General features: G+C 33.5%; 1 protein-coding gene across 2 annotated transcripts; it reads right to left on the reverse strand.

Annotated features, from left to right (window-relative positions):
• Positions 1–201: 201 nt before the first annotated feature.
• LOC148613066 (uncharacterized) lies at positions 202–25716 on the reverse strand. 2 transcript variants are annotated; one of them, XM_088595081.1, is made up of 5 exons: positions 25638–25714; positions 24654–24712; positions 24181–24289; positions 10385–10498; positions 202–764 (listed from the first exon to the last, which is right to left on the reverse strand). In XM_088595081.1, exons 4-5 carry the CDS (start codon positions 10482–10484, stop codon positions 286–288), a joined length of 579 nt encoding a protein of 192 aa, XP_088451207.1. In that variant the 5' UTR covers positions 10485–10498; positions 24181–24289; positions 24654–24712; positions 25638–25714; the 3' UTR covers positions 202–285. The 2 variants fall into 2 exon arrangements, with proteins under 2 accessions (XP_088451207.1, XP_088451206.1); XM_088595080.1 differs by lacking the exon at positions 24181–24289 and having other exon boundaries at positions 25638–25716.
• Positions 25717–26431: the final 715 nt, after the last annotated feature.

Genomic DNA, 26431 nt, shown 5'->3' on the forward strand with positions numbered 1-26431 from the left:
TGATACAGATTTTGCCATGTAATGTTCAATATGGATATTCGCACTTCCGGTGGAACGATATTTCAATGTATAAGTATAACAAAATCGGCTTTCATTTGTTTGCTTTTGTTTAAATATGGTTTGTCCATAACACTATTCATATTGTTTCGGGCTTCGAGTTGATATGGTTGAATTATTGTAGTACAATAAAACTCGTTTGGGTGAATGTATGCACCAATTAGTATTAGTATTATTTAAACAGTTTCATGAGGTAACAAATAGTCAGATACCTAATCAACATTCAGTTTATGTTTTCACATCAGCCACACGAGGTGATAAATATCCGAATTTGTCTGCAACGATGGGTTGATTATTGTTCAGACTTTTCCTCTGGCAATCCGATATTAGATATCCTGATTTGTCCGTTTTAATGCGTTGTTTACTGTCACTGCTTGCAAAGTCAGAGACCCTGTTCAATGCAAGGCTCTGGTTACTAGCACTGCTATTTGAATCAATGACATCTAAATAATCATTATTTCGAATAACCGAGACCTCAAATTCCACCGTGTTTACTTCGTCAATGAGGTCATATTCATTTATGTCCAAGTTAGAATTCGATAACTCAGGCACATTGCTTGTGGTTGCTGCGTGTTGACATCTTAAAGCTTTCCTTTTCTTGTTAGAATTTCGGAGTCGGAACAATACGAAACCAAGAACACCCAAAACGAAAAGAACTGTTATTGACAAAATATAGTTTAACACAACACTTACTGACATGTATTCACCTAAAAGAGAAAGTAATAGTTTGTTATAAAGCACCTATGATAGGAAGAAGTAGTCAATACAATATATGCGAAAGCAGTATGGCATGTTCAGTTGAAAATAGAGATACTCGAGATCTCCCAAGGTTGTACCGTGCATTGCATTCAGCAATGAAACTCAATCATTATGTAAATTGGAAATCCGTTATCGTGTTATCAATGGAGAGGATTCACAACTCCTATAAAAGAGGTCATACAGACTTTGCAGGCCCTTTTATGGATCTTCGAGAACAATTTCGTCTAGAACAGAATTGCACGACTAAACAGTTCCATCGTGCATATCAATTCAATATCAACCATGTACAGGAATAGATATAACGAGTATTCTAAAATGAAGTTAGCTCCATATCACCCTGCAACCAATAGTTTACTTCAGGGGTTTTTCCAAACTATTAAGCAATGAAGGGGGTGGCTCTACTGCGAAAAACAAATCTTCGTCTTTTATATCGCAACACATTTCATATGCCCACAAATGAAATTCCAACACAGCTATTCTTGGGATTAATTTGTAGTTATTTTGATTTAATCAAATCAGATATATATCGGAAAGTTCATAATAAATAGATGAAACTCATGAAAAACTAAATGAGAAATATTTCGTGAATTTAATGAAAGGGAAAATGTTACTATACAGAACAATCACATCGAACAATAAATGGACAAGCACAACTCGGCGGGTGTTTCTAGAAAAGCAGAGGACGCTTACCCTACCGATGCACCTGGTCCATGCTCCCAGTTTTTAGTGGAGTTGCTCATTTACTTTTGTTACTTTGTATGTATGATTTTAGTTACTTTATGTTCTTTGTTGTGTATGTCTGTTTTCGATGTCTGGTCTTTGTCCCTGGATTACATTCTTTTTATTACCGCTATAACCTTGGTTCCCTTGATTACTCTTTCTACCATACACTACTGTATAATAAAGTCAAGAATAACGTATATTGAAATGATATACAGACCAGATATTTTCATGAAATAAAATTTTCTATAATTATTTCTTTCGAAAACGCACTGTAAAGTTTTGGTCGTCGTGGCCGACATTGAAAATTCATATAAAATGAAGTTGTGACATTACGGTGTTTATAAGCTATAAGATTGAATAGGTTATTTTATATTTATAAAAAATGTCAAGAAATTGGCAACATAGCAAATACTTCAAAATTAATTCTGTACTATACCTGCTTCGATAATTAGTTAAATACCTGAAATATGTTATTGATGATGTAATATCTATTGTTGAGTTGGCTTTGATCATGGAACGGATTATTGTTCGACACACCTCCTGAAATATTTAACGTTCCCAATTCCAAGCAAACGATACACAGGGAACTCGAAACACGATCCAATGAAACACAAATACGAAGCATACGATACAGCCACACAAAACACGTTGCATAATGCACGATAAACGAATGATCGTGTCCGCCGGAAGTATTATTCTCAGTAATTGGTATATTTCGAAATCTTACTTGTAAAACAAAACTAATAATAATTTATGACATACAGTGTACTTGTTCGTCGTATTAGAGATAATCGGATAACTAACTTAACGAACGGACGTAATGTAAAAAGTAATAAATATACATTCCAGTTATCTTTCGCACAGAAATGTCCTGAAATAGATAAGTTCTAGATCTGGGTACGAACCTTCTTGACGTAATTTACATTCGATTTATTCCCCTTCCTTTTTGATTCTTCAAATAAGTTAGTTTGCATATTACGTAAATTCCGAGTACAATGCGAAACACACGAATTATATGTAATTTGCATGCAATGGTAGGGTTAAAACTTTGGTGATAGATTAGAAGGAGTGAAATCTTGAATGAGTTTGGTTTTTCACAGACATCTGTTTACTGGGGACAGCTTTTTCAGAAGGGGAGGGGTAAATAAAAAGAAATACCAACTATTTATGCTTGGATACTGCCTCCATTTCTAATTACTTTCCTACAAACCTTACGAATGATTTGCAGAAGTAAGGGTTGGGATTGATTTTAAAAGAAATTGGTCAAACTGTAAATATACCTTAATTGGGGAGGAGTGGGGGAGTTAAGTAAAAAGCTAGAAGCCATGAAGACATAGTTTGCAGATTCAGAAAGGTTATGTACTGTTGGTTGATGCAGTAAATATTTGGTTTGTTATGCTAAGCACTTCACAAATACTTGCGATGAGAAACGAAAGACTGATGGACACATAAATACCCCCAATAACAAACCCCTAACTTTGTAGCTTGGGGTGTATATTTGACAAAAATTACAACTATCACCAAAGTCCGTAATGTTAAAAAAAAAACAAGATCCTATAAACTTTCACACCATCATTATGTGTCGAGACATCCTGCAAAAAATATTTTAGGTGTAGATGTAGTTTAAAACATACAGGAGGAAATAGTCGGACAAGCCATATAGCCCTATTTCAGACGAAAAGGACTGGGAAACCATATAGCCCTATTTCTAATGAACAGAATTGTCTAAATATCACACATTTCCGTAATATTCACGAAAATCAAAATCCTTTGGCCCTGCACACCTTTATCATGTGTAGAAACATCCTGTAAAATATTTTAGATGTAGTTCAAAAACTGTTTGAGAAGATAGCCGGACAAGCTTTGATCATATGTAATCCGAACGGACGGACGGGCGGACGGACAGGGGTATTTAATATGCCCCACGCTCTCTGTAGCGGGGGCATAAAAACAATGATTTAGGCTTGTTACCTGGTTTGTGCCTCTCTTTTCTAATGGATTTCATTAAAATCGTGCTGAATAATCAATAGCAATAAAAACTTGTATTTATTCATAAAGTTAATAACAAAGTTACAGCATACATTGGTTTGAGGTTGTTGCTAATTTGTATCTGATAGTTAGTACTGAAGTGATAACGTGACCTGCGCCATCAATATACCAAAAGTAGAAATAAAATTATAATTATGTAAAACACATTAAAGCTAGCAAAACTTATTTAATTGGTACATGTACACTATACCATTCTCTAGCGATCATGAAATCGCTAGACAAATGCTTCAGTACCATTCTGTGTAAGAACCAAACAATGGGTAGTAAATTATTATTTTCAACTTGGTCCTTTTAGACTTACATATAGTCAATACATCTAATCACGAAGCAGCTTTTACTTAGATTGTTTGCCTGTTTTTATGGACATAATAATCAAGGTTATGTGGTATAAATACGTGGATAATGCAATAAAATCTCTGTGTGTTTTTGTCTTCATGTGCCACAATGTATTCACATTCCGCCTGATTCTTAGACGGAGTACTTATTTGTGATAACACCAGGATCATGAATTTCCACGCGCTTTCTTTTATCTGTCTAGCGTTGTCAAGGTCACAGTAGTTTCACTTTCACCCAAAGCGATTGCAGAAATTGTGTCAGAATATTAAAATCTGGGATCACCCTTACAGAAGTTACAAGTTAGTGGGGCTGCATATTTGATAGTAGGAGCAAGTCCTTGTGCTTCAACCATTAGAATTATGCAAGTGAATATAGTCTTGAAGACAACTGTTTGTATTGTTTATTATTTTCTGTAGATCCAGACCGATTTTCGTATTCAGCATATTGATGATATTCTATTTGCAAAGGGGGATACTTTAAACCAGAAAATAAATGAAAATGTTACCAGTACAATACTTTGTTCCCAATGTTCATAAAATATGTAAAATCGATTAAAATAATAAATCATTAAAGATTATTTATCGACATTCAGCTGAAAACTACATTGAAACCGCTAATATACCGACAAAATTGGACAAAACCTTGTGAAAAAGTAAAAGAAAAACATAATCATAATCAAAATGCAAGTTTTCTTGACTGTTAGAATTTAATAGATGTACAATGACTTACAAACTGTACTGTGAAAAGCGAGTATGAACCGTACATCTATAAATAGGGAGTAATAAAATAATAACCACTGAGCAACACGTATGCATATCAAAAAAATCTTTTTTACATAAATATGTCAAAGAACAGTTTAAGCCCGTGCTAGGTGTAACTCAAATCATAGTGTATATATGTACATTCCGCAATTACACGAACAAATTTGAATATTGTTTTGATTATAAACAATTGTCTTTTTAATTAATTTGATAAAATGGTCTGTCCTGAGCATTTTTTGTTTACTATCCCGATACATTTTTTTTTCAGTCTAGCTTATATCTATATTTATGTTTTGTCAGCTGTACATTTCGTCAAATAAACTAAGACTTCAATGTTGCAAAAAACTGTAAATCCATCATAAACTATAAAACTATTATTTTCATGGCCAATAAAAGCTCATGCTTATAGTTAAGAATAAGCCGAACAATTGGCGGGTCCAGAGGTTAACACAAAAGATGATACTTTCCCTGGGCCGAAAATACGCATAGAATTCACGTTTGCTATACAATGGTAAACAACATTTTTTTTTCAAACTTAGAATATTCCTTATTTGAATCTTTACTGTTACAGTGTATCACAAAACTTGAGATAAGGGAGATAACCATAATTAAATATTCTGAATCTTCTGAGATTCTTTCATCGAGTAAGAACGTTAGGTACGTAAGTTAATTATCCGGTTATCCTCTATTGTGTTGGTTGCTAACATCTTCCATGTAATTTTACATTAATGGGTTTTATGCTTTAATAAACACATTTGATATACTGTAAATGTTTTGATATAAAATCACGTTAATTTTCATTTTACATCGTAAATTACGAAAACATTGTCATTGGTATGGAAGTATGACAGTGTTCATTCATTCATTCATTCATTTCTTTACTTCCCCCAATATTGGGATTACAGGAACAAAGATAGAACATATATACACATAAGTTACTACACACATAGAAAATAGTCACATGTATGTATGTGATATTACGAATATAAAAATAAAGTCAACAAAATTTATAATACATACACAAATCACATATATGTATGGTGAGGTTAAGTGAAGTAAGAATTTTAACTAATGCTATCCCATCTTATTGTTTACAAAAATTATATTCCATTGTTGATACGACAATATACTTTAATTTTAAGATACAAGTGTATTTTTGCTTATGCGATACCATCTTATTGCTCTAAGGCACCGACCATTTTTATATTGAGGGGGGAAGGGGGTTTGCCTGGGATATTTTTGAAAAAAAAATATTAATTTCACTTTGATGAAAAATTAAAAAAATACTGTTTGCTGTAGCAAGAAAATAATCAATGAAATTGCTTAATGATGAAATAAAATATAATGTCGTATTCTGTTTTTCATTAAAAAAAAGTTGGTAGAAAAAGAAATAAAAACAAGAAAAGGAGAGGAGAGGAATCTCGTGTACCATAAAATTCCATTCAATATTTTAAAATGAGGAAGTATCTTACAAATGTCTTTAATATTAACATTTTACAGTTTATAGTAGGAAAATTCATAATGTTATAATAAGCAACTAAATGGATATCAATATCCAGTGACTTTTGTTTTATATTAATCCAGTTTGTTAAACAAACAATTAGAAAGATGCAAAAAATACACGAACTACCACTGAACGTAACCGACTTAGATTTTATCTCCAATAGAGAAAAGATCAGAATACCATGCCGTCCGATTATTTCCCATTGTGGAAACTGTGTATACCTTTTGACTATTTTTGCTACCTATAGTTAAAAACCAAGGAACTTATGTACGCATATATATGTAAAAGCATGTTCAGTAATGAACTAATTAAGGCGGGTGAAAATGTTCACTTTGAAATGAAAAAAAGAAGACTATGCTACACTTTTGAGCAATGAGAGCTTACATCCAATATTATAATTTGTTCTTTTAGAACAATGCGATGTGCAATGTGGACAGTCCCTAGCCCTGACATATGCGACATACAAGCGTAAGAACTATTTAACTTTATGGTTGAAAAGTTCTCAAACAAACACAACATAATTAGATCTGAGATGATGTCGTTATTGTCTTTAATGTCTTTTTATTTAACATTGCTAATAAGAACCTGAACTACTCAAATATACGTATTCGTTATCTAAGTCTTCAGTAAATGTCTTAGAGAAAGTGCAATTAAATCCAAATCAAATAGGGTGAAACCTTACGACACCAAAGATTTAATAGTAGTCTAATGTACCTAATGCACAATCTCAAAAGTTTTAATTCATTAAAAAGTTACTCGACTGCAAAATGTACAGCTTGTGCTGCAGAGCGTGTGCTATCAGACTTAAGACAATAAAAAAGGATAATACTAAGTCATAAACACTATCCAACATTATCGTACACAATCTCGTATTTGTTACGAAAGCACTGGTTTTATATAGTTAATGACCCTGAATGCTCTAAAATTTTAGAACCACCACTAACGCAGACCCTGGTCAAACCTTTATAATGCACATCTTTCATGAACAATTTATCTATAAATATTACTCCATAGCACTTTTTATTTGTTGAAGATAAAATCATCACATGTATATATCGTTCTTTATATATGCATCTTTTACATAATACATTTAAAAGTAATCGTGTATATGCATTACAAAATACATTCGATTTCACTTAATTATAATTTTTCATCAGCCGATGAAACTTTTTTCCCTTAAGACTGCGTCAATGATTGAAGGCTGATCCAAAGAGATATCATACGAAAGCTGCCCAGGCTGCACTAGAAATGGAGCGCTACAACCTTCATCATTCATCGAATGGAATCCTGGCAGTGAAAGATTTATCGTGGCAAGATTTATGTCAAAGAAAAAAAAGTAAGAGTCATTCAATGCTACGCTCCTACCAACGTAGCAGAGGACGAAGACAAAGAAGAGTTTTTCAACCAGCTCCAAGCTACCCAAGATTGAACAACACTTGGGGCATCTTGATTGTAATGGGTGACATGAATGCCAAAGTTTGAAAAGATAACACAGTGAGGCGAACTCATCACGGAAAAGGAATGAATTGGTAATATCAAAGAAAATGGAGAACTCAGAATACAGATTATTGCTCCAAGAACAATCTGGTCATAGGAGGTATGACATTCCAAGAAGGATATACACAGAACAACCAGGGTGTCTCCAGAGATGAAAATTAGAAACCAGATAGATCACATTACAGTCGCCAGGAGATGGGGAAATAACATGACAGCCGTTAGACTTATCGAGTTACTGATGTATCATCCGATCCTCAACTAGTGGTGGCTAAATTGAAGATCAAGATACCATAGCAACCAGACAAGATCAGTTTAGAAGGCGAAAGTATAACATATGGAATAGGCGTAGTAGACAATTGGAAAGAGTAGAATCCACATATAACACCACATGCCAGGAAGAACTTGGATTCTAAAATAAGGAATACAAGCCATGGTTATCTTACGATACAATCGAGACAACTGTGAAGCATACGTCTGGTAACATATAACTTTACCATGTCAGGACAAGATTGCTGAAAAATGGTTGACCAGCAAACATATAAGTATTAGGAAAGAAGTAAAAAGAAAGTAACAGACAGGATAAAAAAAACCTACATCAACAAGCTCGCTTCAAAAGCAAACAATACAATGGGCAGAAATGTCACAAAAACTGAGTACAACATCACACGCCAACTGACAGGTAGAAACACCAACACATCCAAACCAGTGAAAGACAAAGATGGCAATGTGATAACAAACCTAGATCGACCATTTTAAATGGAGAAGATATCTTAGATGCTCCGGATCTACCTCCTGGAGAAGATCTTGATGTTGATACTGGCCCAATCTCGAAGGATGAAATCATAAAAGCCTTACGAATAAGGACTGGAAAGCCCCAGGACTGAACCAAAGGTCTTGAAGATCAACCCGGAAAAAAATGACAACATATCCATTAATTGATTGATTGAGTGTTGGGGTTTAACGCCCGAGCAGCAATATTTCATCTGTTATACTGACACTCGGACCTGCACGGGGCCCTACACCTTGCATGACCTGTTTGAAAACATCTGAGAAACAGTCGAGATCTCTGAAGAGTGAAGTTTAAGCTACATCATTTTGCTTCCAAGGAGGGGCAGCCTAAGCAAATGCCAAAAATTGGAGAGGAATTCAGGTACTGTCTAGATTACGATGCGGTCGATCATGTATTGACCAAATTGCCACATTAGGGTCATCATCGAGGAGTAAATAGAATGGCAATCAGCCCTCTTCATAAACTTCGTTGACTTCAACAAGGCCTTAGCATAGCTAACAGAAATGCACATTGGAAGGTAGTAAGACACTGTGGAATCCCTGTCAAATTGTAAAAATTTTCCAATGACTCTACAAAAAACCAAAAGTTATCCACAATTCAACACTCTCACCATCCTTTAATGAACATACAAGGAATACTCCAAGGTTGTCTCCTGTTACCCCTTATTTTCTATGTAAGTATGCAAGAATTTTAATTAGATATATTATACAATCATGAATTTACTTAAAGATTGCTTCTTGTCTAAGTGATATATTTTGGGGTGCTAAAGAGACTCTAGATTGCCATGCATAACTGATTGTGACATGGGCGGCTTCCCTGCACAAGTCCCAGACTTTCTCATGCTATCGCAGGGGAAGCTAATCCGGCGTGCATGAGTCCCAGACATTTTCGTCCTCTGTATGGTTTAGAAAAAAAGAAGCAGCTCCTCGTCAATTCCTAGCTACAGACAAATCCATGTCTTGTATACGCCAAGTAGATTTCATCCAAACCTTACCAAAAATATGGGGTGGTTGGGAGGATTTTATTTTTTTTTTATTTTTTACTCCTTACCAGATATTTGCTGGCCTAATTTTATCTTTTATGTGTATAGACATGCTCTAAATTCATAGCCACATTATTTTGTGTACCAAGAATTGAAAGATTTGCATATTGTAGTGCCTAAATACAAGAAAATGAATTAAAAAATCCTGATTTTGAAGATACCGTCCCATTTTTAAAAAAGTCATTTTTAGGAACGCAAGGGGAGATAAATCTATCAATTAATTTATTTAGTCTTAATAAGAATACAATACCTGATTTTCTGAGTCTTTACTGTGATATGTCTTCCCTTGATATTTATATAATATTTTACATTTATTGCATATCGTAAATTTGACAAGCAAAAAATAAAACCTGCCACACCCCTGAGAAAGAAAATTATTATTCAATTGCTATTGAAAAAAATTAAATAATTTAAAGAAGAGCAGAAAAAAATATTTTGCAACATGGAAAATCCCAGCCAACACAAATAATGTTCGAATGTTTGAAACCAATTAATTCCTACACGTTTAGATTCTTGACAAAATATTTTCTTTACAGTGTAAAAGGAATATTGATTTTGGCATACAAAACGAAATTACAAATGTATTCCGTAAAATTGATCTACCAAAGGAGTTATTTTTATCATCCAATCAGGATATAGAACAGTTGCACGAAGAACTTTTCACGATACACGAAGAACGAGGCAAGAAGTGCACACACGAAAGGCACATGCACACGAAGCCCACGCTGCACAATACATGATCCCACGAAACACGCACACGAAGCACATGATACATGCTAAAATGGGAATTTACACGTTTCAGGAGGTGTAATTATGTTGTTATCCATATTGTATAGTAAAGGGGAAAAAATGATTGTTATTCATACCAGCAGCTTGTCCAAAATCAATTTTTCGGGGTGATGCTGTAGTTGAGTTTGCTGCAATAGACTGTTTCAATTCAATACGTTGATAAACCAATGCATCCATGTATAGGATTACAGCTGTGAGAGAAAAAAAAACAAATACTTCTTCTTTATACGACTATTGCGGTCTTTACAATTTTTACATCGAAACTATCTCGATTTCTTTGTAAACATTTGGCAATTTGCGAGCAGCAGGCCAGCATAAATTAGTGCAGAAACCTAAGTGATACACTTAGAATAAGATATAATTTTATACATCAAATATGATAACGTTTGATAATAATGACATTTTTATATTGAACACATGATTTAGAAAACAGATAATTCCGTTTGTTTGTTTTTGTTTTGTGTGTTTGTTTGTTTTTGTTTTTGTTTGTTGTTTTTGTTTGTTGTTTTTTTGTTTGTTTTGTTTGTTTGTTTGTTTGTTTGTTTTGGGGTTTTTTTGGGGGGATGTCATATACAAACACTACATACTCTTGAGCTGAAATAAAAGTACATGTGGGTTACTATTTGGAAGGACAGCTGACAATATATCAGTTGTACAGGTTGGGTAAGCGTCCTCTACTTTTCCAGAGACTTCCAAATACTTGTTCGTAAAATGTCACGCACGAGTTATAGCTCATGATGTCGACATAAAACTGTTGGAATTCTTTAATCTTGTAGCAACTTGACCCTATTTGTACAGGGTAAAGAACGTACAAAAGTATGCGTAGTTTCGACAACTCCGGCACAACGTATGAGTTTTTAATGCAGGAGCTGAATTCATTTTGCCTCAGATAAAAGAAGACAATACGGAACGAAAGGTCATCGCGTTTGTCGTATTGTATGATTATGAGTTTTCCTTTTTCCTACGATCTCGAGGTTTAGGGCAGATTATGAAGCTGACTTCATATTGTCAGTAGTTTCCTTTATCTCAAGTTCATATGGTTAGATGCGATGTGTGTAAGCCCTGAAACTATGATTGTTTAAAACAATACGCCATTATTATGGCGAAAACTGTTATCAAATGATCGAAGGTCATCGCGTTTGTCGTATGGTTTGATTATGAGTTTTCCTTTTTTCCGTCGATCTCTAAGTGTAGGGCAAATTATTATTGCGAAAACTGTTATCAAAGGATCAAACTCAACGATGTTCCCTTAAGCTTGTTTGGATAAAATCAGCTATATTGTCAGCCTCGTAGGAGTAGCGGAGAACAATTTCACCCAATTGAAATGTTTACCAGCTATTGAATAACCCGTCTACCACATTGGGCAAATATGTTGTCGACCTAAAATTCTAGCATTTTGACCACGGTCTTCTGTATATTTATAAGATGATTTTATTTGGAATCGTTTCTTTTACAACGTATGAATACTCTCTTCCAAATACTACTCATTTTCGAAGTTACACTTTTTAGTCGGTATTTCAACTAAGTATCGGGATTAATGATAAGATAATAAATTTTACAAAGTTAATAACCAAGATGTTATCACGAGCGAGAGAGCACCGAAGAATGCTTAGATTAAACGAGTGTGCGGAACTTGTTCCGTGCATGAGTTAAATCCTCAAGCGTTCTTGGCACATATGGTCATATTTGGTGATTCACGATGTCTAATTGTTATCCCACTTACTATATAGATTTTATTCATAATTCATCGATATATTCTACTTGAATTTTAAATTCTGTGATTGGCGGATTGATATTAAAGTTGTGTAGTTTTGGCGGAGGAAAGTGCGAGAGTGAAATTACCGAATTTATTTCACAGTGTGAATTATCAAAATTTATTACATTGGGAACATTTTATGAAACAGTGTTTTCTATATAGTAATGACTATTGACCAAACTATACAACAAATGCGATTACTTTTTATTCCTTATATATTGTCAACTCTTTCCTTTCATCTGAGTCAACATCCCTTCAGGCGTTTCCATATCACTCATACGTTATACCAGAGCTTGTCGTAACTATGCAGTCTTTATGTACTGAGCTAGGCTTCTTCACTTAGGCTTCTGGAACAGGGTTATATAGTTGCAAGATTGAAGTCATTACTACAAAAACTTTATGTTCTTTATCATGAACTCTTTGGTCGTTACGTAGTATCTATCTGCACCGCAAAAATGATTTCTTCAACTAGTCATGTAGGTTTTCTTTTCTCCGTTGTTTTTTTTTTATGAACAACTCGGTGGTGGATGTTTTAGAACACCAGAGATCGCTTACCCGACAAGTGCACAGTCCATGCTAACAGTTTGTAGTGGAGTCCGAGTTGCTCGATTATGTGTGCTGCTTTTTTGTATTATTTTGGTTACTTCATGTTCTTTGTTGTGTGTGTCTGTTTTCCCTGTCTGGTCTTTGTCCCTAGATTACATTCTTTTGATTTCCGCTATTAGGATATTGATTCACTTGATTATTCTACTACTGGTTTTAATGTATACATATTAACCCTATATTTGAAAAACTTTTCTCGAGATCATATTTTGACAAAAATTGTGCTACTACACACAATGTAATATCTCCTGGAATAGGGACTGTTGCCTGTCCGTAAGTAACATTCCAGCAGTGCAAGAAAAGCCGTAAATGACACATACATGGATTTAAATAACGATCCTCAATGTTGCTTTTAAGCTAGTATATACGATAAATGCCAGCTTCTCATATGTGTTGATAATTCGCTTGCGAAGTCTATATACCATTTTAACCTAATATCTGTGCACTGTCTTAGATTACGTTTCATAGTTTATATACACATGTTATTGCAAATATACAAGGTAATTTAATCTGTATCTATAATTTCATGCAAGCGACTAATAGTCAAAATGATTTATCAATGAACTTACGAAACTTATAATCAAAGTTTGTTGAAATCCTGATTCAACTCTGGGATTTTCATTAAACTCGCTTTTTACCGTATAACCAGTTATTAATAACACAAACAAGATATATATAAACCTTAAACGACAACAATATTTGATTTGTCCATCTACATTTAATCAAATAGATTATTTCACTTTCGATTTCTTCAAAAGATATAAACATATATACGAATTCTAAGCTCTAAGACAAAAACCTAAAAAATCTAGACGATGGTTAGAAAGATCCAACGAAAATTGACAATGCATCATTTGCATCCTACCTGGTCCGTTCTTAAAGGGTGCATAAACCCTTCGTCAACGGAAATGTTTGTGAATACCATGTTAAAATATAGGGGATATCCCCGTTAGATGACACGTTAACTTAATAAGACTGCTAAATAACGGATGCTTTGTGAATACGCTCCCGTTACGTCATCATCGAGTAGCACAGTTACACAGTGGGACAACCGAAAGTGCATTTTACGCAAAAAATGTAATCCGCCCTAATCAGTGACCTTACGCTACGTTTGGACTATTTCGTGTGTACCACCTGTTCGAAAAATGACGTTGAAAATGACAATGTCATGTTTAAGCGATGACTGAGTTACACCCAATTGACAGAAATTTATGTTTTCTTCGCAATCGAAAATTTAGATCTGTCTTTCTACTTTTCTTGTCTGCCCTTGATAAAAACATGCATATTATTTATTTAATTATTTTTTTTTGTGCAAGAAATTACAGACACTTCCAAACATGATCAAAAAATAATTTACGCCAATTAGGTACAAAAAAATTACCTCCTGGATTTTCTTGAAAATTGGCAGTATGAAAAATTGAAATCCTTTGCTACATTTTCGTACAGGTCCGGTCAAGAGTCATGAATGAACAAAAAAAAAATACCTAATTTTTAATGAGGTTAATATTTTTGGCAGTATTTCCTATAAAATCGTATAATCGTTATTGCACACTATTTGTTAATAAAAAAAAATAAATAAAAAAATATAAAAAAACCAAAAAACTACGAATGTTCAGTGACATCATTTGGAAATATTTTGAATAACATTGCAGTTGTATTTTTATTACCGTAAACTGGCTCTACCGCAAGCCGATTCTACTCTTAAATTACACGCGACTGAAATGTCTTACATGTTTTTTGTTGTTAACTTGAATTTTTAAGGACGAAACGACTTGTCAAGTATGCAGATATATAGCCTTATCGGCATTTCGGAATTTGTTAAAAGGAAGCGGTATACGCGGTTTCTTCTGTTCGAGTTGTGACAAAATTGTTTCAAGAGGTAGGTAGGAATATTCTGTTCAGTCCATGCATGAAAAGAGGCTTATTTATAAATACATATTTTTGACACTACATACAGAAGGCTTGGCATGCAGATAGTTTAAAATAATATATTTTATACCTCTTTCTTTATCTAATATTATGTGATAAATGTTTTTTTGGGGGAGGGGGACATAAAAAAGAGAATTGGAAACATGGAAATTCTAACATCAAATGAAAAGCATATTCATACTCTTTTTGGTCTCTCTACCAAGGACGATGATTGTGATTTACCGTCTATGTACTGGATTCCTAAACTCCACAAGAATCCATACAAACAACGTTTCATTGCTGGATCTGCAAAATGTACCACCAAACCTCTTTCAAAACTTGTACCTTCTATACTCACAGCTGTCAAAGAAAGTCTCCAGTCCTACCACAACACTTGTTACTCCCGTAGTGGTATTAATTCAATGTGGATCCTAAAAAAATTGTAAGATCTTTTGGTGACAATCAGTTCAAGATTATTATCAGAATATGATAGCATTAAAAGCTATGCTTTTTGAAAACTGTATACTTGTATTCCCCATATTCAGTTAAAATCCCGACGTAAAAACATTATACATCATTGTTTTTTTTTTCCAAAGAAAGATGGTACATCTATATACAAATATATAGTTCTTGGTAGAGGTTTCTCATACTTTGTAAGAAATAATTCCAAATCATCTTCCAAATATACAGAAGATTTTTACAGAATACTGGAATTTTTTTTATCGACAACATATTTGTCCAGTGTGGTGGACGCGTTATTCAACAAACGGTGGGTATTCCAATGGGAAGCAATTGTGCTCCTTTACTTGCTGACCTATTCCTTTACTCTTATGAGGCTGCATTTATAGCTGATCTGATCCGAAAGAAAAAAATATCGTTTAGCTAGAGCCTTTAATCTCAGTTTCCGCCATATAAATGACGTATTATCTTTAAATAATCCTAATTTTGGGGATTTGATACATCGAATCTACCACCAAAAATATTTAGATAAAGGATACTACAGACACTGTGAGGTCAGCATATTATCTTAACCAACATTTGGAAACGATGGTAAAGGAAAACTATTCACAAACCTTACGAAAAACGTGATGACTTTTCATTGACCATTGTCAACTTTCCTTTCATATGTGGCAACATCCCTTCAGCACCGGCGTATAGATTGTTCATATCACAACTCATGCGTTATGCCAGAGCTTGCCGAATCTACGCAGAATATTTGTATCACGCTAGAATTCTAACAAATGGGCTTCTGGAGCAGGAATATGTTGCTACAAGATTGTATTCATCACTACAGAAGTTTTATGGTCGTCATCATGAACTCGTGAATCTGTACGGTATATCCATCTGCGCCACGAAAACTAATTTGTTCAAAGTGTGGTAGATTTCTTTCCTTTCCTCTTTCGTCTACCACGGTCTTGACTTTTTATGAGGAACTCGGCGGTTGTTTCTAGAAAAGCAGAGAACGTTTAGCCTACCGGTGCAACTTGTCCATGCTCCCAGTTTTTAGTGGAGTCCGAGTTGCTCATTTGCTTTTGTTACTTTGTAGGTATGGTTTTTGTTACTTAACGTTCTTTGTTGTGTATGTCTGCTTTCCATGTCTGGTCTTTGTCCCTGGATTGCATTATTTTGATTACCGCTATAAATTTTGATACGATTTTACTAACGGAATGCTCCTATTTAATTTTTAGTTTAATTATTCAAGGAGTGTATAATTATTATAATTATTCAAGGTGGGGAATGGGGCGATGGAATAATTCTGATTGGTCAATAAAAAACAATTGTTCTGCCTTTTCCGTAAGCAACACACCTATCATAATTCCATGACAGCAAATTAAAGCTTGTTTTAGAGTAATTTCCAAATGATCACAGGTGTCGTAGTTTATTATTCATTGACATTTTTTTAAATATTTACCGAAAGCTCATTTGATTTACGATCATTATAGATTGAAATTATTCATACGATTTCCAAACATATGTCATTTTTTTCAAATTTGTACTGAAATAATTTTGTGTCGGATTTTAATATTCACAAATTAAACATATAGAGCAATAATGAAAAGACCATTAAAGAAAAATTAAATGTCAATTGGCAGAAATATATCATTTGTGGCAGCGATAATAATATTGTCATGTTTATATTTTTAAAAATAATTTTGGACCATTATTGAAATTTAAAAATGTTCGCACCCTTACAATCTTCAGAAATAAGTCATTTTTTAGAAATAAGACTGAAATTATGCTTATGTTGACAATTTCAACATTTTAAACAATAAAATAAGACCATTAAGGTAATTTCAAGGGTTTGCACTCATTCCATATGCAAAAAATAACTCATTTTCAAAGTTTTAGTTCGAAATATATGTATCACAACCATCACCATAATACTGACATTGACAATTTTAACATTCTTTACAATAATTTTAGACTAATAGGTATACTAAAAGTGTTCGCACACATACACTTTGCAAAAATATGTCATTTAGAAGATTTTTGACTGAAATATGAGCTTCCCAACCACCAACCCGATACTAATATTGCCATTTTTAATATTTTAAACAATCATTTTGGACCATTATTGAAATTAAGATTGTTAGCACCCTTACAATCTGCAGAAATATGTCATTTTTGAGAAATTGGACTGAAATAATGTGTCGCAGTCATACATATGATGCTTATTTTGACAATTTTTGACATTTGAAACAAGTGTGGACACAGACTGGTATTGCCCAAGGGGCACGTATGGACGCAGACTGGTAATGCCTGGAAAACAATTTGAACATACATACGTTTTGTCTTGAATGTGTTTGCATTGTCTAGAAAACTCCATTTATTGATATAAATAATTGAATTATGCGTATGTTGATAAATATCCATTAACATATGTTACTAAATATCTAATAACATCAATAAATGGGGAACAAATTCCACAATGGCTTCCAAAACCACAAGACAAGTCATCTACATGTAACAATGCTTCTTTCTTGAAAGTGTACGTGCATGGATGTTTGCAACTTGATATGTCATGTTAAGGATTGGTTATTTCAATTTATGTACGTTAGCTTGGTAAAATTCTGATTTTTTTTAAGAGAAACCAACAGTGTGGTATCTGTCAGTTACATGGATGGCCCTAATTTGAAAATGGTAGGAGTCATAAACTCAAAATTTAATAAGAGCATTTCGTTAGTAGTAAGTGAAATCTTATCAAAATTTCATAACAATTAATTAACCATAACTAAAGTCATCGCACGAAAACCAAGTGAATATGGACGACGATGACACCGTTGTCAGCACCATACCAATATACGACCACAATTTTTTCTTCGTTTTTACATTAGCCCGAGTTAAACAGTACTCTATCAAGATACTAAAACAGCGAAACTGTAAAGTTTTCCCACCTACAGTCATGTACTCAACAGAAAACATTCAAAATTCTTATGAATCAATATTTTAATTCCGGTATATGACGGACTTTAAGGCTAAATCCATCGATACTGGCTCACAGGTAACACTTCAAAATAAATATTTCAACTAAATCTTGTATAAAACAATTTTTATCAAGTTCTAAATTCCCTGAAATATGTTTCCTGTACTATAGTACTTGTTTTGCAGCTGTATGAAATATATCCAGAGGCACTGCCGGTATTATTTGGTTTCAGAAGCGACATAACGCGTATGTACATTCAGTCCTTCACAACATGTCATTAACTTTGGAATCTCTATTTCATTAAATCCTGTAAATCTTCTTCACAATTTAACAAAACTTACTCATTTTACATGTGTAGTATTAATATCTTGATACTCAATAAAATCCCCACCCTTTTAACAAATGTTCAAGTATGATTTTGACTAAAATTTTATTTTTGTGTAATGTACAAATTTTACTTTATTGGCATGAAATCATAAACAAAAATGTTTTAATTAAAAATCATATTAAGAGATGTCAGTGCATGCAGTCTGACATACATATATAGCAAGACGAAAAGCTCCTCGGGAATGTACTTACATGTACACTGTTTTACGTGTATATAATGTCAATATGTATATAGTAGAGTCCCCGAAACTTCATGTTACATTAATGACTTTTGTTTATATTTGCGTGTAGTTTCAATTGTAAACACACATGCCGTGATTGTCACTTTAATTAAATATTTTTTTTTTGTTTTGACCACTACCGTAAAAAAAAAATATATCTCAAACACTGATTCCCAAAAGGAATTAGGCCGTGAGCTCAGTCTGTTAGTTTTTGCATATTGGTTCATTGTATTCTAAGTTTGGTGTCACTATGACTTATTGCATTTTTAAAAAAGTAAATCCATACCTGCAGACCAGACAAAATTTTAGAATGGTGATCGGAAACATAACATTATTTCCATTTAAAAAAATAATAAAAATTAATCCCTACGGACCCGACAAAGTTTTAGCATGGTGATTGGAAACATAGCATGATGTTTTCGACCTGGTAGATTCTCATCAATTGACTGGCATGCACAAAAAAGTTGAGTTACCTATCTATCTTACATGCACTTGGAGGTGTTGATTATTCCCAAAAAAGTATTTTGCTGGGTCAAAGATTGAGCAAATGCTGTATACTGTTACAATATACAGCGTACATATTACAAATGGGAACACTAAATCACGGATTGACATTAAATCACGTGATAATGCATTTAATGGATTTTATGAATGAACGTGACTATGACTATGCTCGGGAACAGTATAAATGCTTCAATGCTTTACACCGTTCATGAAAAACCCAAAATGATAGCCAAGGGCGTTAAGAGACCCCTCTGCCTGCCAAGTATCACAAATAGCACAAAGAAGTGCGAACCTGGTCTAATATTATTGAATATATACAAATATGTTAGCACGAAAACGAAAATTAAACCAAGTATAGGAACAGTCAGCTGATGGTCGGCGCCATTCATATCGTGCAAATGATTGGCTAACACTGTGTTACGAAAGATTTTCATGGATTTTAGTGGTTTATTTCCACAAAGGCAGTCGAATCATCAGCCCAAAGCAACGAAGTCCTAGCTTTATAGTGCACGAAATGAAGGGTGCAGCGAATATACGGAAAGTGCTAACTTTATTGTTATAGTGTAGTTTAACAATAATATCAGTCCATCATTGAAATCGAATTTGTTTGCACCCATACAATTTACAAATATGTAATTTTGTGCAACTGGGACTGAAAATGTACACATTTTGAAAAGTGTTTCCCTATTTTCAATTTGAAATGAAACAAGAATATCTATTTTAAGAATCATTTTAGAAATTAAATTCATGCACAATTTATATGTATATCTAGTTTTAGGAATATATTGGATGATTATTATTCATGCAGCTCGGAGTGTCGATAATACATGTAAACAATGCAAATATCGCGTGATTTCGGTAAATCTCGAACTCGGCGGCGAGATTCTAAAATCAATATTGATTGCACAAAACCGTTTGCATCTAATTCATTATATATGTTTGATAAAACATTTACTGTTTTTCTTTTCGAAATAAAACGATGTAATGAGGAATGGAGCAATGGGAGAATGGGGCTATTGGGAATGGGGTATGGGCAATGGGGGATGGGGCAATGGGGTATGGGGCAAGTGGGAAGTTTATCCCATACAGGGACTATAATGATTTTTAAGTCGGGATTTTAACTGTGTATGGGGAATATAGGTATAATTTATTGGAAAATAATTTTAAATCCCTCTATATTTATAAAATCCTTGAATTGAGGGTCTTCATAAGATCTTTCGAATTTCTCAGGATCAACATTGAATTAATACCACTACGGGAGCAACAAGAGTTGTGGTAGGACTGGAGATCCTCTTTGACAGCTGTGAGTATTGAAGTTAAAAGTTATGAAAGAGGTTTGTTGAAACATTTTACAGATCCATATATGTAACGTAGTTTGTATGGATTCTTGTGAAGTTTAGGAATCCAGTACATAAACGTATTAATCACAATCATCGTCTTTTGTAGAGAGACGAAAAGATGATAGCACAGATTATGGCTTTCGTCGATCTCTTCTTTGGAGAGTTTACTGGCAATAAATGTCTTATGACAGCTTTCCACAATCTACCTCTGATCATAAACATTGACGTTGTATAATGAGATTTTAAGAGAGGACCTTATGCAGAGATTTGTTTTCGATTATGCTTAAATCTCTCTTAACGGCATTACCGGAAGGCCATATTTGAATACGTTTATGCTACTGGTATATTGGCTTGAAAAGTTTCCTATACTTTTGATCTTGTCATTGCACCCGTAAGAATTGCAGGACCTAGTCCGCGTATCCAGTATTCCTTTCCTATGATAGCTTTACTTTAAAATTAGAATGGGACTGTTGGTTAGATGGTAATTTTTTTTCGAAAATACGATTGTTGATAAACTGTCGGGAATTTGTTGATATCAATTCGATGACCGCACATTATGAGTCTCAGAGGGAGCAACCATTTGATTTTTTTATGGAGGATGTAGATCAAATTTTCTATTCTGCCCTTTTATTTTGAAAAATAATAATGAAAGGTCCTGGTTTCTTTTTTTGTGTGTGTGTTTTTTTCAATATTATACCAAATATATCAGGACATAATAGATCTGCTTTTTTTTTATTATGGGCTGTAATAATATTTTCACAATTATTATTATACAATTAGAGAAAAGTTGATTGAAATTGCATTTGCATCATTAGTTTCTGTCATACAATGAGATTTACATATACATGCTATTTTTCTAATAGTTTTTCTTGCTAACTGAAAATTCACATATTGTATTGGATTAACTGAAAATTTAAAGATGCCAGGCTATGTGCACCTAATCTAGAAGTTTGGTACACGTAATAGTTTAATTCAAAATATTTGTCTAAACAACTTTAATTAATTTTTGCAACAATGTTGTTCATAATAATATACAAGTACCGGTAAACATGTACCTACAACTTAGCAACTGATAGATTTTAGGGGGTGCATGACATATATAGGCTCTGCATTTTGTTCTTTTATATTGACACATATATGTACATTTACAGTTTATTTTTTAACCTGAGTACTGGCACTCAATATAGTTACTGCAGCTGAATTAGCATGAACAGTATAATAACGCGATTCCTTTCAGATCGAAATACTACAAGTTAATATTGAAAATAAATCTGTGTTATTCATGTACAAGTACAGTAATATATAACGTCATTTACAGTCTGCATCAGTGAAATTCAGTGTCGTTTGTCTTTGCCAAGTTCCAAAGGTTATTTTAAAGGGCTTTTTAAATTGTCATTATTACAAGAAATGTAAAACAGATAACTATATTGAGAGTGTTTTACATGTAGTACAAACACCTTTCAACTACTCCTGAATGTAGTAGATTAAACTTGGCAGAATTTTATTTACACTTCTCAAAACTACGCTGTTTAATAATCCTGTATAGGAATACATCAACTAGATGATTTTATGGTGTATCCATCAGCACCAAGAAAACTGATTTATTCAACGGGTCATAGTTTTCCTTTCCTCGTTTGTCTACCCCGGACTTGACTTTTTATGAGCAACTCGGCGGGTGTTTCTAGAAAAGCATAGGATGCTTACCTATGCACCTGGTCCATGCTCCCAGTTTTTAGTGGAGTCCGAGTTGCTCGTTTGTTTACTTTTGTTACTTTGTATGTATGATTTTAGTTACTTTATGTTCTTTGTTGTGTATGTCTGTTTTCCATGTCTGGTCTTTGTCCCTGGATTACATTCTTTTGATTACCGCTATAACCTTGGTTCCCTTGATTACTTTTTAAAATAAAATGCAATTTGTTTAAGAAATAACTTACTGTCATACGTATTGTAAGGGCTGGCATACTTTGACAAATTATTTGAACTGAACTTTCCCAAAAAGAAAGAAAAATATAGGCTTTGAATATCAAAAACAAAAAAATGCAAACCTCCCAACCTAAAAATATGCTGAGGTGGGATATCAACCCTACGCAAGGAGATGGAAAGGTTGGGTCATGCTACTGACATGTCTGTCTGCTGCCAAATCTTGTTTTCTTTAAACTAGTAAAGCAGATATATCATTCGGCAATACTTTTGTTGGCTGTCTCTCTTACAGTCTTACATTCCGGAGCTGTCTTTATCTGGTTTATGTTTGAACTTAAAACAAGCAAGCTTTGTTAAGTCATGGCTAGGTATTAGGATGACATCGGAATGTTAAGCTACTAAAATTAATCTACATACTGAGGTACAGCATGTACATTACATGCATACATATATGTGATCAGTAAAATATCTGAGTCTTTTAAATACATGTAATGGTTTCTTTTTTGTTTTTGTTTTTTTTTTAATTAACACCATTTTAACAAAAATGAGTACAAAGACAAAAGAAAACACAGGGAAATATTCCGAAGTAACTGTGAACAATACTATAAGTACTGCATTATACATGCAATGACTGATAACAATACTCCTACCTACCTGTTGGAAACATTTTGTCACCATTCAAACAGTAGAAACCACGCATATTGTGTCTATGTAACAAATTCCGTTCTTGACAAGTCGTTTGATTCTTCAACATTCAGTTAACACTAAACCCATGTCCGACATTTTTGTACATTTCGGTCGTGTGTAAATAAAAACACGGACTGTGAATGAGCCAGTTCATGGTCATAACGACACAACTGCAATGATTTTTAAGATATTTTCTAATGCTGTCATTGTAGATTAATAGTTTTTTTTAAGTTTTTAATTATCAAATAGTGGGCCGCAAAGAAGCATCAAACCGAAGTATACAATTTCATATGAAAGTCTACCAAAAAAATACAACACTCATTTATAATTAGCTACGTTTTTCGTTCATCCACGACTCTCATGATTACAAGAAAATGTAGCCAGAGATTTCAATTTTCCTTATGCCAGCTTTCAGGAACATCCAGGATGTAACACTTTTTGTACCCTATTCGCGTGAATTATTTTCTTATCTTGGTTGGAAGTGTCTGTAATTTCATCCACGAACAAATATGGATCTTTTTTTTCAAATCAAGACACGAAAAAAGAAGAAAGACTAATTTCAACTGATCTTATTTTCTATGGGAAAAAATCATGGATTTCTGTCATTACACGTGTATGTTACACAGTAATCACTTAAATATAACACTGCCATTTTCAACGTCTTTTTTCGTACAACCAATACACATGAAATAGTCAGAACGTCGCAGAAGGTCAGTGATTAGGGCGGATCACATTTCTGGCCTAAATACACTTCCAGTTGTCGTACCGATAGGATAGTTACCGAATGACGAACTGAGTTTTCGTTTTAAAAAATTAAATGAAACATAATATAAACTTAAGCTCGTCGACATAATCAGTTCGCTATCGTAATAGATTGTATGTTTCTTAAAGAAAATATTGCAAAAAAAAAGAAAGAAAAAGAGTACCGTTACGTAAAATATGCATTTAGCGTATAGCAGTAGTTTTAGTTTGAGTAATCAGAAAAACCAAAAAATACATACAAAGTAACAAAAGTAAATGTGCAACTCGGACTCCAATAAAAATTTGGGCCTTGGGGCATGAAACAGTTGTACCGGTAGAGTAAAATTAAAACTGCTTTCAAAAAATAATAACGATATCCTACTTTTCAAACGGGAGGCAGGAACACACTTCTTCGCATTTATCTCCGTATGTACCCTGTCTACATGGATTGCATTTCTGGTCAATTTCCGAAGTGTAACCTTTTGCACATCCTAAACAAATTATGAAGAAATTTGTAGGAGCTTTCTTAAGTGAAGTTGATAGGATTCACTTACTACATCTAACAAATAAGCTTGTAAAACAGATTTCAGCTGAAAATCTTCATCAAAAGTCCATAAACGTCCAAGAATAGTTTTGTTCTCTTATTGGAGATGTATACATAAGTGCACGACACAAATTTGTAGGAGCTTTCTTAAGTGAAGTTGATAGGGTTCACTTACCACATCTAACAAATAAGCTTGTAAAACAGATTTCAGCTGGCGTAACAACACATAAATACTTCGATTTCCTCAATTTTGCTATAATTTTGCTCTATAATACCCTTTCCATCTATATTCATTTTGCTGATTTACTTACTATAACATTGGTTTCCCCTGACCTCGTGGTTTGCACAATACATATCACGTAAATAACCACTGTAAAAAAAGTAATGTATTCATTTTTCTTTATATAAAATATTTTGACTGTTTGACTAAAATAGGGGTTATACTATATGCCTTATTTTTACTGCTCTTGCATTTAACTGATAATGACAAATTAATAAACAGCTTGTCCTTAATTAAAAACACTGTTGTCGGTGAGACAATCAGTTAGTTCGAACGCTTTGCTACTCCACTAATATAAACATCTGAATACAGAGCATTATATTTATAAAGATTGTCATTAACGGTTAACTTGATAATAAAGCTGAATGAAATTCTTATTGCTACTGAGAGGAAACAAAGACATAACTGACAAGAACAAAATGCAAGGAACACTCAATTGGTGAGATCCACTCCCTCTTCCTACCTCAGAAACCATTCAGAAAATCCAAAAAGTAATTCAGATAGATACAACAAAATATGATGTGCAAAATGAAATCATGTGATAAAAATGTATGGCAGTTTCATCAACTTTATATAGGCGACAAGTTGAAGATGGATAACCTTGGTCAACCCATTACAAGTCCATGTTTTGCATTTAGGAAAACACACACTTCATTCAGATGAAAACGTATAGGAGGGGCACGATGGTACAATGTGATAAGAACTTAGTACGAATAAACGTATAGAGGGACAGCATGATCACTATATCCCTCCTGCTTTTCAAGCGGAGGGGGTATGATAAATAAAAGACAACTAAACAATACCACCTTAATCTACCTTGACATACAAAATAGAAACACATTTAAACGATACGTTGTATCATTGAGCAGATACACATGTTCTTCAGGATAATTCAGATGTTATTTTCAAAATACAAGCATGGTTTAATTTAATGTCAAAATACTAAACAGAATACATTACTTCTGTAAATGTAACTTATTAACAATATAACACATTTGATATTCATTTGGCTTACCTTTAGTGTTTTATTTTACACTCTTTCTGAAAAGTTTTTGTCAAATTTATCGACATCATGCCTATACTATGTTAAGCCCTTACAAGGAAATCATTCAAACAGAACGGAAATTGAATCCATCAAATTGTACAAATTAGGCAGGAAAAATATTGATATCGAACTTATTAATAAATTCAACTTTTGCGGAAGAATGTATAATGTATATAATGTAATACCAAATAAGTCACTTAAAGTACAAGTGTAAAAACATAGTGTGTTTTTACTATGTAGATTTGGCTGATTTTCATCTTTTATCAATCGTTTCATTTAATTTGTTTTAGGGCTTCTTACAGCTTGCTTTATGGTATGCAATTTGCTGGCCATCATTGAAAATTGTGTGGTCACATGTAGAAGTTTAATTGTTTGTGAAGCATACACAGCGTACATAAACAGTGTCCGGCACTTCCGGCATAACAAAATTAATACTTTTCTGCAAGTCCAGGCTAAGGTAGTACTATACGGTTAGGTAAATTCTAAACATTTGGTCTCTTTGTTGAAATAATGCTGTTTTCAATCAATCCGCACAGCAATTTCAAGTGTTTGTCATAAAAAGTACATATTTTTTAATCCTTGGTGTCTGGAGGTTCATGTAAATAATAATTAGTCTAGTTATTATTGTTATAATATCCAGTAGCCAAGGTAGTATAATAGAAAAAAATATTAAAGTATAAGCACAAAGAATGTGCTTTTTCAAAACTAGCAGCTAGTAAAATACTTTTTTTTATAAAATATCAAGCACTCAGATAATAGCACAG

The sequence above is a fragment of the Perna viridis genome, chromosome 7, assembly GCF_037379345.1.
Source record: "Perna viridis isolate PV_CMFRI_1.1 ecotype Kerala chromosome 7, ASM3737934v1, whole genome shotgun sequence".
Taxonomy (NCBI): domain Eukaryota; kingdom Metazoa; phylum Mollusca; class Bivalvia; order Mytilida; family Mytilidae; genus Perna; species Perna viridis.